Raw genomic sequence first — 14372 nt, 5'->3', positions numbered from 1 at the left:
CTGCAGAGGCACTTCTGAAGATTCTCATCTTTCTTCAAGGTAATCAGACTGTGCGCAAAAACGAGGAGAATCCGGTGTTGGGCCGTTGCACTTGCCCCCAGCGATACAGCGCTTACCTTGAACTGCGGTGACCAACACTGCGCGAAGCTCGCAAAGCAAATCAAAGCAACGTTGGCGGTGCCGCGCTTCGAAGTCGGGAAAAAAAAAATCTCGCCCGCCAGCCGCCGTGTGGGCAAATGGGTGTCGTCGCTTCTACAAGTGGTCTCAGTGTCATGTGTACCAAATGGTTTTTGCGTGATGGTCCCCTCAGCGTCAGCGGCCACTGCCGCCAATAGGGCGTCACCGAGCGCAACGCGTCATGGCACCGGGATTTATCGGCCGCGTCGCGTGAGGACGTGGCAAGCGTCGAATGTACTGACGTCGGGCGCGCTTGCTGGCTGCACTGCCAGTGCCACTGGACTCTAGTCTGGAGCAGTTGAGCGAGAACAAAAGGATGATGAGAGCCTTCTTCGACGAAGTGGAACAGCAAGCCTCAGCTCGCCTGAACGAGTTGATGCGGTTTAACCTTGCGGTCTGATTGGTGCGTAACTGGCAAGAGATCATCAGCGTCCAGCTCATATCAGCGTGACGTTGTCCCGATAGGAGCTCCTAGTGCTTTCAACAAGATCGCAGTTCTGTGCGTGAGGAGAATAATTCAGTAGAACGATCACCAAAAGAAGGATTCCAAGTCAATCAGCTTGGCATTTTTGCTTAACTTTTACGGGAAGCTAGGTTCGCTTCGCTTAAACCAAGGCTAGGCTAGGCTAGATTCCTCGTCCTCTTGATAATACTTCAAATTTGACTCCGAATAAATAGGCACCACGGGGCAGTGAGTTTTCCTTGCTTACACGTTGTAAGTGGAGTGAGCCTTGCAGTAGTAACCGTACTTTTGGTACGAGCGCTTGCTGCAGCCCTCGAGCTTGCAGCGGTTGCCGCCGCCGTGTGCCCAGCACGAACCGCCCTGGGCCGCCACCTTGACGCAGCCGTCGTGGCTGCAGATGCGGCCGCCACCGTGCGACCAGCAGTAACCGTATCGCTTGGCCTTGCTGTTGCAACCTGCAGCCAGGCAAATAGTGGAGCCACCGTGCTGAAAACAGCGATTGCGCAGCTTGGCGCCGTTTGTGCAGCCTTCGAACGTGCAGCGGGAGCCGCCGCCGTGACGTACACAACTGCGACGCGAGACCGCCAGACTGGTACAGCCCTTCTCCTTGCAGAGACGTGTCTTCTTTTTGTGCGAGGACGAGGACGAACCCGTCTTGGGGCTGTCGGTATCAGAGCTCTCGCCCTCAGAACTTGTGCCGCCGGACATGCAGCTGTCAAGGGTCGGCGACGACACGGATGGTACGAAGATCGACGGAAGCACCGTAGTGGTGCGAATCTTCTTGTTGGCCGTCAGACCGGGAAGTTGCTCGAAGTTTCGCTTATGTCGTAGCACGGGTGTGCTCGGACCACGCAGCAGCGCGGCCAGCACAGCTTGCTCACCGTTCCAGCCCGAAACGGAGCTGGGCGAGCCCGCGCTCCAGGTCGGCGAAATGCAGGTGGACTTGGGCAGCAGCGAAGTCGCCGACGGCAACAGAGGCACGAGCCGCACGGCCTCGACGACGGGGTTAAGGATGAAATCTAGCTGGGTCTTGGTGGTCATTTTACCAGCTTGAGTTATATGAAGCAAATTGAGTTGTGGTGGCAATTCTGGCACTGCGCAAGAGGTTTCGTGAAGCGAGCGCAGGCGAAGCAGGAGGCTGGTTTAACTGCTGGCGTGGCGAAGCCCAATGAGATTCGCGCGCGTACAGACGTCGAACCAAATGCAAAAATGGCGAGTGGGGCGAGGAGGAAGATGGCGCAAATGCGGCGCCTGACCGCGCAAATAAGAACGCATTCCGGTCCAGCCCCCGGAATGCCACTTTGGTCAATTAGCCGAGTTCATTGGCGAATCCTAGGTCCGCCGTAGCCACTTAGGTACCGCGAATTCGTCTACGTGGACAGTTGAGGCAACGAAGTCAATTTTGACCAATCCCCGCTCGCAAAATCAAGAGACGCGCAGCAACGGCTGTGCTTGGACGGGGCAGGTCTCTTTTATCACACGATTGCCCTCCAACACCAGAACACCATTTCTGCTCCGGTGTTTCCGTGACGGCGGCATTCATCCCACCAATTGCAGCGCATGTATCTCCGACGCGGCTCGTTATGCGCCAATGAGCACTGGACGCCTTAACGCGCTGCCTGCAAGTTCGAGGGCTGAATTTAGCCTCTGCCGTCTAGATGTCGTACAATTATAATAGTGTAATGCTCGCTACAATTTAAGCCAACATTTCTGAAGTCTTTCGAGCCACCAGAACGGGTTTACATGTTACCAAGACACAAGTTTTCTCGACCAGCAGATACATGTACATTGGCTGAGGGCACGCGTGGATTACATGCTTAGAGAGCGGGTGCTAGCACAGCTACTGCCAGCCTGGCAGACAACGTGCCAAATCGCTCCGTCGTCGGCGCGTGCTCTCCGCTTTGTTCTGGCTCAGAGCAGCGCTCTGTCAGAGATTCTTGACGGCCGCGCCTCTTCTGTACAGTTTGGGGACTCGACTGGCTGTGGCAAGCTGTTGGGCTTTGCGACTGTCGCATGTGTGCTTGAGCGCAGTGGATTTGGCCGAATCTCGATGCAGTGATCGCGCCACAACGTGATTGAAGTGTACCGTCGAATCACCGAACAGAATCTATCGCCGGCGACGGCAGATTCCATTTGCAGACATTCGGAGCTCGGCAACTCGCGAAGCGATTTGTCCTGCTAAACGTGTACACGTATTAAACGAAGTACTTCAGGCTGCCACGAACGACAAGCACCATTCATCGCGCTGCATATTGCCTACTTCAGTAAGAGAGGCTGGACTCCCGCCGATTGACTCCGCAACGAAATCTGCAATGCTGCGTGGAATGAAAACTCTAGTTCGGTGGGTAGATGTCAACTCGCATTAGTGTCGGAACAATTATTAGTCGGTACTGATTAAATGCTTTGGTGTTCGAACTGTACGTGGGGGGGGGGGGTGCTCATCGTAACTTATTGCCGAGTGACATGTATGTCGCAGAGGCACAGGTTGCAAACTGAACTAGAATTGCTACAAGGAGTGAATTCGGGCGAACGTGATCATTCGAGCTTCATATATTTGTAGTTCAGTGAAAGCCCCCTACCTACAAACTGCTGGTAGAAAGGATCAAAATCGCTGTACATGTACTGTTGAGCAGAATCTGGTACATGAACGTTCACAGCTCTCGTGTTGTGAGCACACGAACATGCAAAACGAGTCGGAATCTAACGGAATCTGTTTGCGCTCGTTTCAAACGTGTTGTTTGCGGCGATGATGTCCCATCGTTGTCGTGGGTTTACCATCCAAACTTTGTCTGACGAGTGAATCCTGTAAACACCTGTGCTTGAAGTATTTCCTACACCTTCAACCAAAAGTACATGCACTGCAGTTTGCCATCATACGTGAGCTTTATAACTACCTTCGAAATAGAAGCAGCACCTTATTATAGCAACGATAGTATCGATCATCTCTGCTCTTCTACTCGTTTGCAACTCAAAGCGATTGGATAGCTATTTAGACGTGGACAGCACAGCTAAAAACAGCAAATGCTCTTGCTATTTAGGCATCATCCTGATCCAACCTGCTTTCCACGACGGCCCGTTCGCTCTTCGGTCGTCGTTAAAACCCTCCCGCTGTTGCGGGATTCCTAGCAAGCAGCGTTATGGCTGTGCATGTAGCCGCAGACTACTCAGGCTGGGTGCGTGAGCTAGATGAATACCAGAGTGGCGACGGTCAACATGATGAACGTCTCGAAGCTTCGAATGATAGTGGCAAAGCATCTCGACCGTCAGTAAAATCTCGTTCTGAAAGCACAGCGAATGCAACCCGAAAGATGAAGCCACGCACAACGAGCGCCGCGCCAATCTCACAGGCAGAAGAGCTACAGCAAGAAATGAAGTTGCTGAACTGGCACAAACTCGCGAACGAGGCAGCTCTCAAAGCTGCCATCATCAAGACCAATAAGATCAAACAGGAGGACTCGCAGTTCGCGAGTGCACTTAGTCAGGGAGAGCGCGAAGAGCGTGCGCAACGTGCTCAGCAGATTATTGAAGAGGAGCAGCTCAAACCTCTGCAGGTGAACTCTGAGTTTTTCCGCAACCTGGAAGCTAAAGGTCAACGTGACGAGGCCAAGCTCGATGATGATGTACAGCGCCACATCCAGCATCTTCGAAAGCTCAAAGAATCGATGGCACAACGTGAGGATATGCAGCGAAGGCGCCAACAGTATCGAGAGAAGATGCTGGAGCTTCAAGCTAGTGGGAACGATACCAGTCGGGCCAAGACAAAGGGGTCGAATCAAGACGAAGAATCAAACTCGCCTAACAAACGTGATCGGGGGAATAGTAACAGCGTGTACCACCGAGCGGCGATGGCTGCTGGCGGCAAAGCTGCCCAAGACAACGCAAACGTGGTGACCAGTCTTGACAAACTGATGGAGCTTGAGCAGCGTATTAGAAACCTGGAAGATGCCGGTTTAGCGGTGGATGATCTCGACGACGCGCGAGATGGTAGCAACTCTAGTAGAACAGGAGCGAAGCAATCCACCGCTGGAAGCGGCCTCCGGTTTGCTAAGAGAAGAGCTACTGGTGGGCTACACGAACCCTCCAGAACTGTGTATGCTGTCACAGGGCCGACCAAAATGCGTGCACGAGATAAAACACCAGTGTCTTCGTTACGACGGACACAGGGATCGACAGCAGCGGCGAACGCGAAGAAGCGCGCGCTCAACAACAATACCGGGGCGAGAAATAGGACCAGATCGAAGACAGACACGTTCCTCACGAGTCTCCCTGAGAGCAAGCAACGACAACTTCGACGCATGACGGAACGCGAACGACGTAACTTTCTCAAGAACGAGAAGGCAACGGAAACTCAAAACCAAGCACGCAAGCAGGATGTTGTAATTGAAGGATGGCTTGAGAAGAAGCGTGCCGCTGCGAACCAACGCAAGACCACGGCGTCTCACGTGCGAGCTGGCGCAGCAGCAAAGGCCGCAGCAGAAAGAACTCAGAAGCAACGAATGCCTCCACCGCCTCGTGTAAGAGCTCCCTCCGTCGGTGCAGCGTCTGGAAAGCGTATTGCGAACTCACACCTGCAAAAGCTCGATGACATTAAAAAAGGATACAACAAACGGAAAGAGGCGTTCCAGCGACTACCGGCGACAACTAGCACCAGATCTACTGGCCGGTTCAGCTCAACTACCGCACATGCTAGCCGAAACCAACGATCGTTTGCTCGGAGTGCGGTAATTGGAGCTAATACTCGGCAGACCGCAAGCTATAGCGGAACCAAACTACCGCCTACCCGCTCTGTAGTACCAACTAGGACTATGGCAACTCGACAGCCATTAAGTCGGCGTGGCGGACCAACGTCCGGTCCAGTGGCGGGGCACGTCACTAACAAGCTACCACAAATCCAGCGAAATATAGCGCCATCCAAAGCTCTGTCACGTCCTGGACCAGGCTTAGTCGTCGGTAACAGCGCCACTTTGCCAAGGTTATCGACTCAGGCAAGACCCGGGCCTATGCCGCTGCAGCCTTCAGCCGCTCGGAGCGGCAACATGCCGACGTTCAGCCGTCTGCACAAGCGATAAGCAAAATATGATGTTGAAGTGGTTTTGCCACATGGCTACACTCATTGATTCCCTTCCCAATCTGCAATTCGAATACAGAGGGGAATCTGATCAGTCTCCCTGCTGTCCATTTTTCATTGGCCAAAACACCTCACTTACAATAATCAAGTGGCATTTTAGACGCGGGAATCCGCCACTCACTCCAACTCTCGACTAGCGTTAGCCCCATGTCTTCTCTGTTGGGTGACGTGGCCATTGAGGTGGTGGCAGCGGCATCACTAGCCGCCGTTGCGTCTGTCGCGGCCATGGGTGCGCACTGCACCAAGCGCCAACACGGTCCTGAGGAATCCTCACTCCCCGCGCGCAAGAAGCGTCGCCAGAAGAAGAAGAACGCCGCGCAGCAGAAACACCCGGCAATTGTGGCCAATGGCGTTGCCATCAACACGGAGCCCGTGGTTGCTGAGCTTAAGCGTCGCGCTGCGTCCGCCAAGTGGCGCCACAAGCTCGTCTACACCTTCTTGGACGATCTGGGCCGTGAGACTGTCAACTTGAGCTTCGAAGACGTGGACCGCGCGGCACGTAAAGTGGCCGCTGCGCTGCAGCGCGACGCTCACGTAGTTAAAGGCGACCGCGTGATGCTATGCTTCCCTCCTGGTCTCGACTTCGCTCTGGCCTTCTGGGGTTGCCTATACGCCGGCGTCGTGGGTATCCCCGTGTACCCGCCGTATCCGGGCACTTTGGCCAAAGATCTCCCCAAGTTCAACCGGTTGGTGGAGGACTCTGGGGCTGCGGTTGTGCTGACGAACACGACGTATCATCTTGCCAGCAAGATGGCTACAGTGAAAGGCTACTTCTCCACGTCCAGGACGTCGTGGCCCGCCAACTTGCAGTGGATCACCACGGACAGTCTGCCGGATTCTCTAGTCGCGCAATACGACGAAGAAGACGCTCTGTCATTAACAGCGAATGACGTGGCATTCTTCCAGTATAGCTCCGGATCCACCTCCGCTCCTAAAGCTGTCATGATCTCTCACGGCAATTTGAGAGCTCAATTGAAGACGTGGGAGAGCATCGAGCCCACAGACACGATGGTGAGTTGGCTGCCGAGTTACCATGACATGGGCCTGGTTGGATTTATCATTACCCCTTGCGTCACTGCTGCGCGGTGCGTTAGTATGTCTCCTATCAGCTTCATTAAAGACCCGGCGTTGTGGATGCGTACAGCCAGTAAGTACAAGGCCACGCACGTGTGTGCCCCCAATTTCGGCTATGCACTAGCAGCCAGAAAGACCAGCGACAAGCAGGCGGCGGCGATGGATCTGAGTACGTTAAAGCAGACAATCTGTGCTGCTGAGCCTATTCGTCGTGAGTCTCTAGAGGCATTTACATCCAAGTTCAGTGCGTCTGGTTTTGATCCCAATACGTTCAACTGTGGCTACGGATTGGCGGAAGTCACGTTGGTGTGCACGGGACAAGAACCGCCTCAGAAACCGACGCTATTGGACGTTAACAAGCGCGTGCTGGAGACTGAGCGCAAGGCCGCTGTTGTGAGCTCCAAGAAGAGCAAGAAACCTGCTTCCAATGAGGTGATGCAGCTTGTAGGCTGTGGCAAAGCCATGCCGACGTTTAGTGTCTCTATTGTCAATCCGGATACCAAGAAGCTATTGGACGAGCTGCAGGTCGGAGAGGTGTGGGTACAGGGCCCGTCAGTGGCTGTTGGATATTGGAACCGACCCGAGTATACCGAGGAGATGTTCCGTGCTCAGCTTGCAGGCGAGAAGGACGCGAACAACACGTACTTACGGACTGGAGACATGGGTTTCTTGCGCAAGGGCGAGCTCTTTGTCACTGGCCGACTCAAGGATCTGATCATCATTCGTGGCCGGAATGTATGTCCTCAGGACGTGGAAGCTTCTGTTGAGCATGCGCACGAGAATGTTCGCCCCGGTTGCACGGCTGCGTTTTCGATTGAAAAAGGCGACGAGGAAGCGCTGGTGGTGGTCACGGAAGTCAAGAACGGATCTTCGCAGGAAACGTTGGAGGAGATTTGTCGGGAGATTATCAAGACGGTGTTGTCTGAGCACCAGCTGAAGTGTGAAGCCATCGTGCTGCTGCGTCAGAAGACGATCCCCAAAACCACGAGTGGAAAGATCCAGCGTAGTGCCTCGAAGGCTCATTTCCTGGATGGAACGCTTGTTAAGCCGCTGTTCGAGTACAGAGCGAAAGCTGGCAACGCTCCAGTTGCTTCTACCCCAACCAAGCGGAAGGAGAAGACTACTACCAAACCCTCTGGAGAGTTGAAGACACCGGATGAGATCCTCGCGTGGTTATTGGAGCATGTGGCACAGGAGATGGAAATGCCGACGGGAGAATCGTCGGACGGCCAGAAGACGACGACCAACGCTGCTGAGATCGACCCGAACACGCCGTGGGCCATGTTTGGTATGGATTCCGTGGCGATTGTTGGCCTGTCGTCGGATCTGGGCGAGTTCCTGGGGTGTATCGTGTCTCCTTCGGCGTTTTTCCAGTACGACACGCCGCTCAAGCTCGCGAATGCCCCCGGATTGACAACTGGAGATCTGGCTGGCGACCAGGAGGGCGACGACCAAGGCGACGTCCAGACTGCCACTACAGTTGAGGAGATCGACTCGAGTTGCTTTGAGATTGAGAATTTCCCGGAAGTTCAGGGACTTTTCGGCCAGATGAAGGAGTTCGAGAGCGCTGGACTGCGTGTGCCCTTCCTGGAGACGCTGACGCCTGAGAAGCGTCGTATGACCAATTTCAACACGTACAACTATCTGGGCAATGCGTCGGACCCCGAGGTTGCTGCTGCTTCGAAGGCAGGAATCGAGGAGTACGGCACAACGATGAGTTCGTCGCCAATTGTGGGACAGACCCAGGTGAATGTGGACTTGGAGAAGGCGCTTTGTACGTTCTTTAAGGCTGATGCGAGCATTCTCTTCGTCGGTGGTTGGGTGTCCAATGTGACGACCATCGATGCACTGGTGTCCAAGGGCGATCTGATTCTGTGTGACGCACTTAATCACGACTCCTGTGTGAGTGGCCAACGTCTCAGTGGCGCTACTATCCTGCCGTTCCCGCACAATGACACCAAGGCACTTGAACGGATGCTGTCCAAGCTCCGTACCAAGTACCGTCGTGTTCTTATTGTCATTGAAGGCGTGTACAGCATGGACGGCGACATCCCGAACGTCAATGAGATGATCCGCATCAAGAAGAAGTACAAGGCTCTGCTCTTCATTGACGAAGCTCACTCGTTCGGTACGATGGGTGCTACGGGTCGTGGTATTTGTGAACACGCCAATGTGGACCCCAAGGACATTGATGTACGTATGGGCACGATGAGCAAGGCGCTGGGATCGGTTGGTGGCTTCATCCTGGGCTCAAAGTCGCTGGTTAAATACCTCAAGCACTGTGCTGGTGGCTTCGTCTTTTCAGTTGGTTTGGCTCCAGCTTGTGGCTCGGCTGCGTTGAAATCTGTGCAGCTGATGACGGAGAGCTCGTCGCGTACGACTACTCTGCAGGAGCGTAGTATGTTCTTCTACGACCTGTGCAAGGAGCACAAGATCCCGATGGGGGAGAGCACCTTCCGCGGTGCACCTGTGGTCGTGGTGATGATTGGTAGCACCATTGCCACTGCTAAAGCCTCCGAGTACTTGACTCTGCACAAGATTAATGTCAAGCCTATTGTGTACCCTGCTGTGGAGGAAGGGAAATGCCGTCTGCGCTTCTTCATCTCGGCGCTGCACACGCACAAGCAGTTGGAGGAGACTGTCCTCACTTTGAAGACGTATCTCCGTGAGGGCTTTGTGGAGAGCAAGACGATCGCTGCAGAGTCGAACGTTGCTAAGACGAGTGAGAATGAGGGATTCAGGACTGTCAAGAAGCGCAAGTCGAAGAAGAAAAAGGGCAAAACCAAGTCGACCGCGCTGTAGAGTTGAGAGGAGCAGGGTAGATACAGAGTAGTACGTGTTCCGCTGTTATAGTTAAGAGTACATGCAGGCTTTTGACTCGCGATAATGCTGCGCAATTCTTCGACCGCGTGCTCTACTGTACCAGACCTATTCAGGTTGCTGGAGTAATGCTGACTACAACTTCTAATTCTCTCAAACCTACGCATATTACGACGTGAAAAGCCAACATTTCAAATTCGGAATCTGAAAAAACATTATGTACGTGAGGTTTAAATTATAGTACAGGTAAGTTGGTCAGTTTCATTGACCAAATCATACTTACCTGACTGGTGCTTGACGCTGCTCAATGAGGGCGTTGACATGAGCCGGAGCAGGCCCCTTGCACTCCGGTGCTGTAAGGGTTCAGGAATGCTCTTTTGAGTAATTCCACAGTAGAATTTTTGTCAGCGGGGGTGAGCGCGTGCGCCGCCCCCACCCTCCTCTTTCTTCATTTGTTTGTTTTATCTCTATGAACTCAGTTCGGTTGATTACATTTACGGTAAAGGTCTCTTAACAAGCTTCTAGAACCATTCTACAATACCGTATAAATCGGGCCCAAGTGCAACAAACAAACTCAATGCGACAGTTTACAAATAATGGGTGACACCCCGTCCTTACATACACATTACACCAATTGTTTGATAATAAGTAACTAATTTGAAGAATTTAATAAAATAACGATGGTAAACAAATTTATTGATTATCTGCGTCCTGGTCAATAATGGAATCGTCCGGCAGCGCCTGCAGGTATGTAGCAAACACACCATCGCGGGGCCCAATCAATATTAGATTGGCTCTGCACAATCCTTTTACGATTGTCTTTACATTGACGAGATCCCATGCTTTCGCTACAAGAAAGGAGAGCATAACACGTCTTTCGGCAGCAGTTGTAGGGAATGGATGGTCAATGTGGCATTTAAAGTGGTAATAAAGCAATGAAACATTACTTACTGAATGTTCGTCTTGAACGACTTCATCACACTTACATCCATCGGCTGGCTAAGACCAGTTGCTCCCATAGGAAGGAACTGGACTTGAATGGAACAATCGTCGTCAAGACGAAGTCGAATGCTGCTCATTTTGTGGATCTTGAAGCTATCCAGAAGCAGCATCCGATATCCATACACTAGGTCTCCATATCTAAAAACACAACAAATATTTTAAATCTAAACCTAAAAAAAAAAACAGAAACCAACCTTCTCAAACCAATCAACCATAATATCATGGTCGCACCATGCCGTAGGTTGCACAGTGTGTTCAACAGCACTGCTGCCAAACGAAGGAGCCATCAGCTCGTTTGCTATGCAACACCCAGGTACACCAGCAAACACGATCCGGTTGCCAATTTAAACCAAAAAAGTAAATAAATTAAGAAATTAAAAAGAAAATGATGGCATACGCTTTTTCCAGGACTGGTTGGCGAACACACAACGCTTCGTGTGTGTTGTGTCGTACGTAGAATTTACTGCCGACTTTCTTTTCCGCAGCAAGAGCGGTGTCGTTCTTCCTCCAGCCATACACGCTTGAACTGTGCACACCAAGAGTCGCTGCAACCTTGGCAACTGCCCTAATTACTTGCCAAAGTCATACGTAGTTAAGTACGTTAGCGACGGTTGGTAAAACTTGATATTTACCTGAAGTTTTGTCTTGTTCTTGTTCTTGGGCCTTTTCTTCATCTTGAGCTGGGCGCTGAAGGAATTTGTAAAATGAGGTCCAGCGGAACCACGCAGGAATGACGCCATTAGACCCGACTCAATGAAAACCTCGTAAGGTTTTTCATTTGACTTGCTTTTGACCAGAAATCTTTGTCGCACTGGGCCCGATTTATACGGTAGATAGTTCGACATGATTGGGAAACAATATTTTTGTTTAGTGAATATGGTTCTCGTTTTGGCTGCCTCGCGAATTGCGTAATGGGGAGGGGGAGAAGGAAATTGAATAATAGATTTAGCTGGCCATTCGCCGCATCTACCGCTGAAATGATTATATTTGCTAATTATTTTGTCGTGTGAATTCACACGCCCATGAAGCGTTTTTGGATTGGTTAGCTTTTCATCAAGATAGTGCAGATGATTTAGGTTCATTACCGCGGCGGTCAACGATAAGGCCAACACCACCAAGTGCTCGACACTGTCAGCGAAGACTGACGCACACGGCCACATACGTGACGACGCGATGGAGCTGCTGCTGGACGCCGACGCGCTCCCAACGATCAAGCTGCGCGAAGGATAATACCTAGATGTGGGTGACGGGTTTAGCCACGCACAGCACCGTGACTCTATGGAGCTCGTCTTGCAAGAGATGAAGCGCATGATGGCAGCCATTTTTCTGTCGCCACTGGTGCCATGGCAGAAGATTAATTCAATCAAGACGTATGTGTACCCGAAGGACGCCTATCGTATCCACCACATACACGACAACAAGGCATAGCTCGACTCGGCGTCGGCTGGCGGTCTGTGCCACCTCCTGCGTCTCAACCAGTCTAGCACTACGGTCCTGTCCCACGCACCGGTTGACAAGCGCGGTCTCGGCTTCGTGCCACTCGTAGACCTGTGCGCCGCGTTGTAGGTCAGCCACGCTTGGCAAATGCTGCACTCACCGGACACCTTCGTCCGTGATATTGCACAGGAGCCGGTATGGCAAGTAATTCAAAAGCGATTCATCGCTAGGGGCAGTACCAGCCCATGTGGATTTGGTGTTGACGCACTCAGTACTTCGATGGTGGAATGAACGTGACGGCAAGACCTATCGTCACCAACGATGCACCCATGACGAAATTTTGTCCCACGTCCTGCAACACTACCCAAGAAATGCTCAAGCCATCGACGGCCGCCACGACCAGGTACTTGCTATGATCAAGAAGCTGTTGAACCCGTTGCTGCCAAGCCTGGCAGCCATCTCAAGGTGCGTTTTGACTCGCATATCGAGGGCCTTCCGGGCCGCGCACTCCGATCAGACATCCACCTCTTTGACGCATCCATGAGGATCGCCTACGTTTGTTACGTGGCCGTCGCTTTTGTGACTCAGAAGACTGACAATGCTGCCGCCGGCAATATGCGCATGCGCCACGCCGAAAAGGTAGCTAAGTATACACGAGCGAAGTAGTACCTCTCATCAAGCGTGCCTCCAACCAGCTCAGCCGCCGAATATCTGCGGCAGGTATGCAAGCTAGCTACCACATCTGGCGGAGGCATGTCGGTGATACCAACACCTACGACATGTCGAGCAGCTCGCGTACTACTGCGACTTCCACACTTGCACCACAACAACCGACAGAGACTGCGAAGACTACGTCGTCAGTGTCGGCAACAGCAGCACCAGCACCGACCTCGACCTTGGGGTCTGCACTGGTACAACCTGTTACACGGCCTCAAGTGGAGATTGCTCTGTCCACTCAGCAAAATGGGCTTCAACGCGATGGGGACCTCCTCGCGTCCCTCAGCTCATACCAGAGTTACGACGCCACAACCAATTATGGCCGCACTTAGAGCGACCACCGACTCCGTCAGAGGATACACAGCAGCAAGCAAACGTACGTCGTCAGGCTCGGGGGAAGTCAACGATGCCACGAACATGTGGTTCGCCGAGAACGCGCTCGCCGCGACAGCAATTGCACTTATCGCGGCTGTGTTGCAACAGCCACAAGGTTCTACCGTAAACCAAGGGGTTCATCGCAACGTACGACTAGAGTGCAACATCTCGTAAAATCACCAGAAAAAGGGCTGCTCGCGATATTCAGATAGGGGCGGCACTCCCTCCTTGTATCACATAAACTTGTAATTGACGAAAAAAGGATCAATTTCTATTTTTCACATACAAGTGGCGCATCGCTGACCGAAACAACAGGAACCCGAAGCGGGCGCCGCTATCGCGTGGGCCTGTGGGGATCAAACCTGCCTTGTCGAAGCCGTTGACGATGACCTGTGCTGGAATCGCTTCCCAGGCTTCAGAAACTATCTGCGACAACAAGGCTCCCTTCTCCTGCGGATTCGAGGGAAACGGATGCTCAATGTGATATTTGTAATAAACATTCCTGCAAAAATTGACAATAGTGAGACAATGTAAAAAGTGTAACTACAAAAAAAACAAATACGTACGTGTTCTTGAAGGCTTCCATTACAGAAATGTCCATGGGTTGGCATATTCCTGTGACACCGGGGGGGGGGGGGGGGATAAACTCGACTTGCGTGTAGCACTCTTCCTGCAGCGCGTAGCGGACCGATGCCATCTTGTACGTCTTCAAACTGTCAAGGATCAACATCCTGCATCCGTCAACCGATGGCTTCCACACCAATAGTAAAACCGTGTATAATGGTCAAAATTGTTAATATAAATATATTTGTCAAATCGTCAATATTAGTATATTTCCATAAACAAACCCGCTCAATCCAGTTGGTTACTACTAGGAAAGACACGACTACTGCCACTAAAGTACGATGTCGGTTCTACCGATCCTATCGGTAGAGCCGACTTAGATAGAATTTTATAGGAATTCGTAATGACATGTGAGCAGTATATAGCTTTCGTTATCATACCACTTCGACGTTGCCATGGTTCAAACATTGAAAGTTTTTTTTAGTCTCGTTCAATTACTTGCTGTATAAAACCTAGCTAGTAACCGTTCCACCTCCCGTCACCATACTCCCGATTACATTCTACTTAACAGTAAACTTCATTCCTTTTGATTACATCTACTACTCAGTAATCAGC

At 52.0% G+C, this 14372-nt stretch overlaps 8 protein-coding genes across 8 annotated transcripts; 6 read left to right on the top strand and 2 right to left on the bottom strand.

The window, feature by feature from the left end:
- Positions 1 to 297: 297 nt before the first annotated feature.
- Positions 298 to 465, top strand: PPTG_22978 (hypothetical protein; the record flags this gene model as incomplete). The annotated part of the gene is made up of 1 exon (XM_008907750.1): positions 298 to 465. The coding sequence occupies one exon, from the start codon at positions 298 to 300 to the stop codon at positions 463 to 465; it is 168 nt and encodes a 55-aa protein (XP_008905998.1).
- A 241-nt stretch (positions 466 to 706) lies between these two features.
- PPTG_11630 (hypothetical protein) lies at positions 707 to 1935 on the bottom strand. Its single transcript, XM_008907749.1, has one exon. It carries the CDS (start codon positions 1679 to 1681, stop codon positions 884 to 886), a length of 798 nt encoding a protein of 265 aa, XP_008905997.1. The 5' UTR covers positions 1682 to 1935; the 3' UTR covers positions 707 to 883.
- A 1842-nt stretch (positions 1936 to 3777) lies between these two features.
- Positions 3778 to 5748, top strand: PPTG_11629 (hypothetical protein; the record flags this gene model as incomplete). Its single annotated transcript, XM_008907748.1, has 1 exon — positions 3778 to 5748. One exon carries the CDS (start codon positions 3778 to 3780, stop codon positions 5707 to 5709), a length of 1932 nt encoding a protein of 643 aa, XP_008905996.1. The 3' UTR covers positions 5710 to 5748.
- Positions 5749 to 5831: 83 nt separating this feature from the next.
- On the top strand, positions 5832 to 9876 carry PPTG_11628 (hypothetical protein). Its single transcript, XM_008907747.1, has one exon. It carries the CDS (start codon positions 5916 to 5918, stop codon positions 9642 to 9644), a length of 3729 nt encoding a protein of 1242 aa, XP_008905995.1. The 5' UTR covers positions 5832 to 5915; the 3' UTR covers positions 9645 to 9876.
- Positions 9877 to 11942: 2066 nt separating this feature from the next.
- On the top strand, positions 11943 to 12092 carry PPTG_22977 (hypothetical protein; the record flags this gene model as incomplete). The annotated part of the gene is made up of 1 exon (XM_008907746.1): positions 11943 to 12092. The coding sequence occupies one exon, from the start codon at positions 11943 to 11945 to the stop codon at positions 12090 to 12092; it is 150 nt and encodes a 49-aa protein (XP_008905994.1).
- Positions 12093 to 12388: 296 nt separating this feature from the next.
- Positions 12389 to 12767, top strand: PPTG_22976 (hypothetical protein; the record flags this gene model as incomplete). Its single annotated transcript, XM_008907745.1, has 2 exons — positions 12389 to 12504; positions 12557 to 12767. The coding sequence occupies 2 exons, from the start codon at positions 12389 to 12391 to the stop codon at positions 12765 to 12767; spliced, it is 327 nt and encodes a 108-aa protein (XP_008905993.1).
- An 87-nt stretch (positions 12768 to 12854) lies between these two features.
- On the top strand, positions 12855 to 13367 carry PPTG_11627 (hypothetical protein; the record flags this gene model as incomplete). Its single annotated transcript, XM_008907744.1, has 1 exon — positions 12855 to 13367. One exon carries the CDS (start codon positions 12855 to 12857, stop codon positions 13365 to 13367), a length of 513 nt encoding a protein of 170 aa, XP_008905992.1.
- An 85-nt stretch (positions 13368 to 13452) lies between these two features.
- PPTG_22975 (hypothetical protein) lies at positions 13453 to 13973 on the bottom strand. Its single transcript, XM_008907743.1, has 2 exons — positions 13760 to 13973; positions 13453 to 13695 (listed from the first exon to the last, which is right to left on the bottom strand). Exons 1-2 carry the CDS (start codon positions 13921 to 13923, stop codon positions 13458 to 13460), a joined length of 402 nt encoding a protein of 133 aa, XP_008905991.1. The 5' UTR covers positions 13924 to 13973; the 3' UTR covers positions 13453 to 13457.
- Positions 13974 to 14372: the final 399 nt, after the last annotated feature.

This window comes from Phytophthora parasitica (assembly GCF_000247585.1).
Source record: "Phytophthora parasitica INRA-310 unplaced genomic scaffold supercont2.27, whole genome shotgun sequence".
NCBI classification, from domain to species: domain Eukaryota; phylum Oomycota; class Peronosporomycetes; order Peronosporales; family Peronosporaceae; genus Phytophthora; species Phytophthora nicotianae.
Note: the sequence above shows the minus strand (reverse complement) of the source record. Positions and strands in the feature narration are given on the sequence as shown.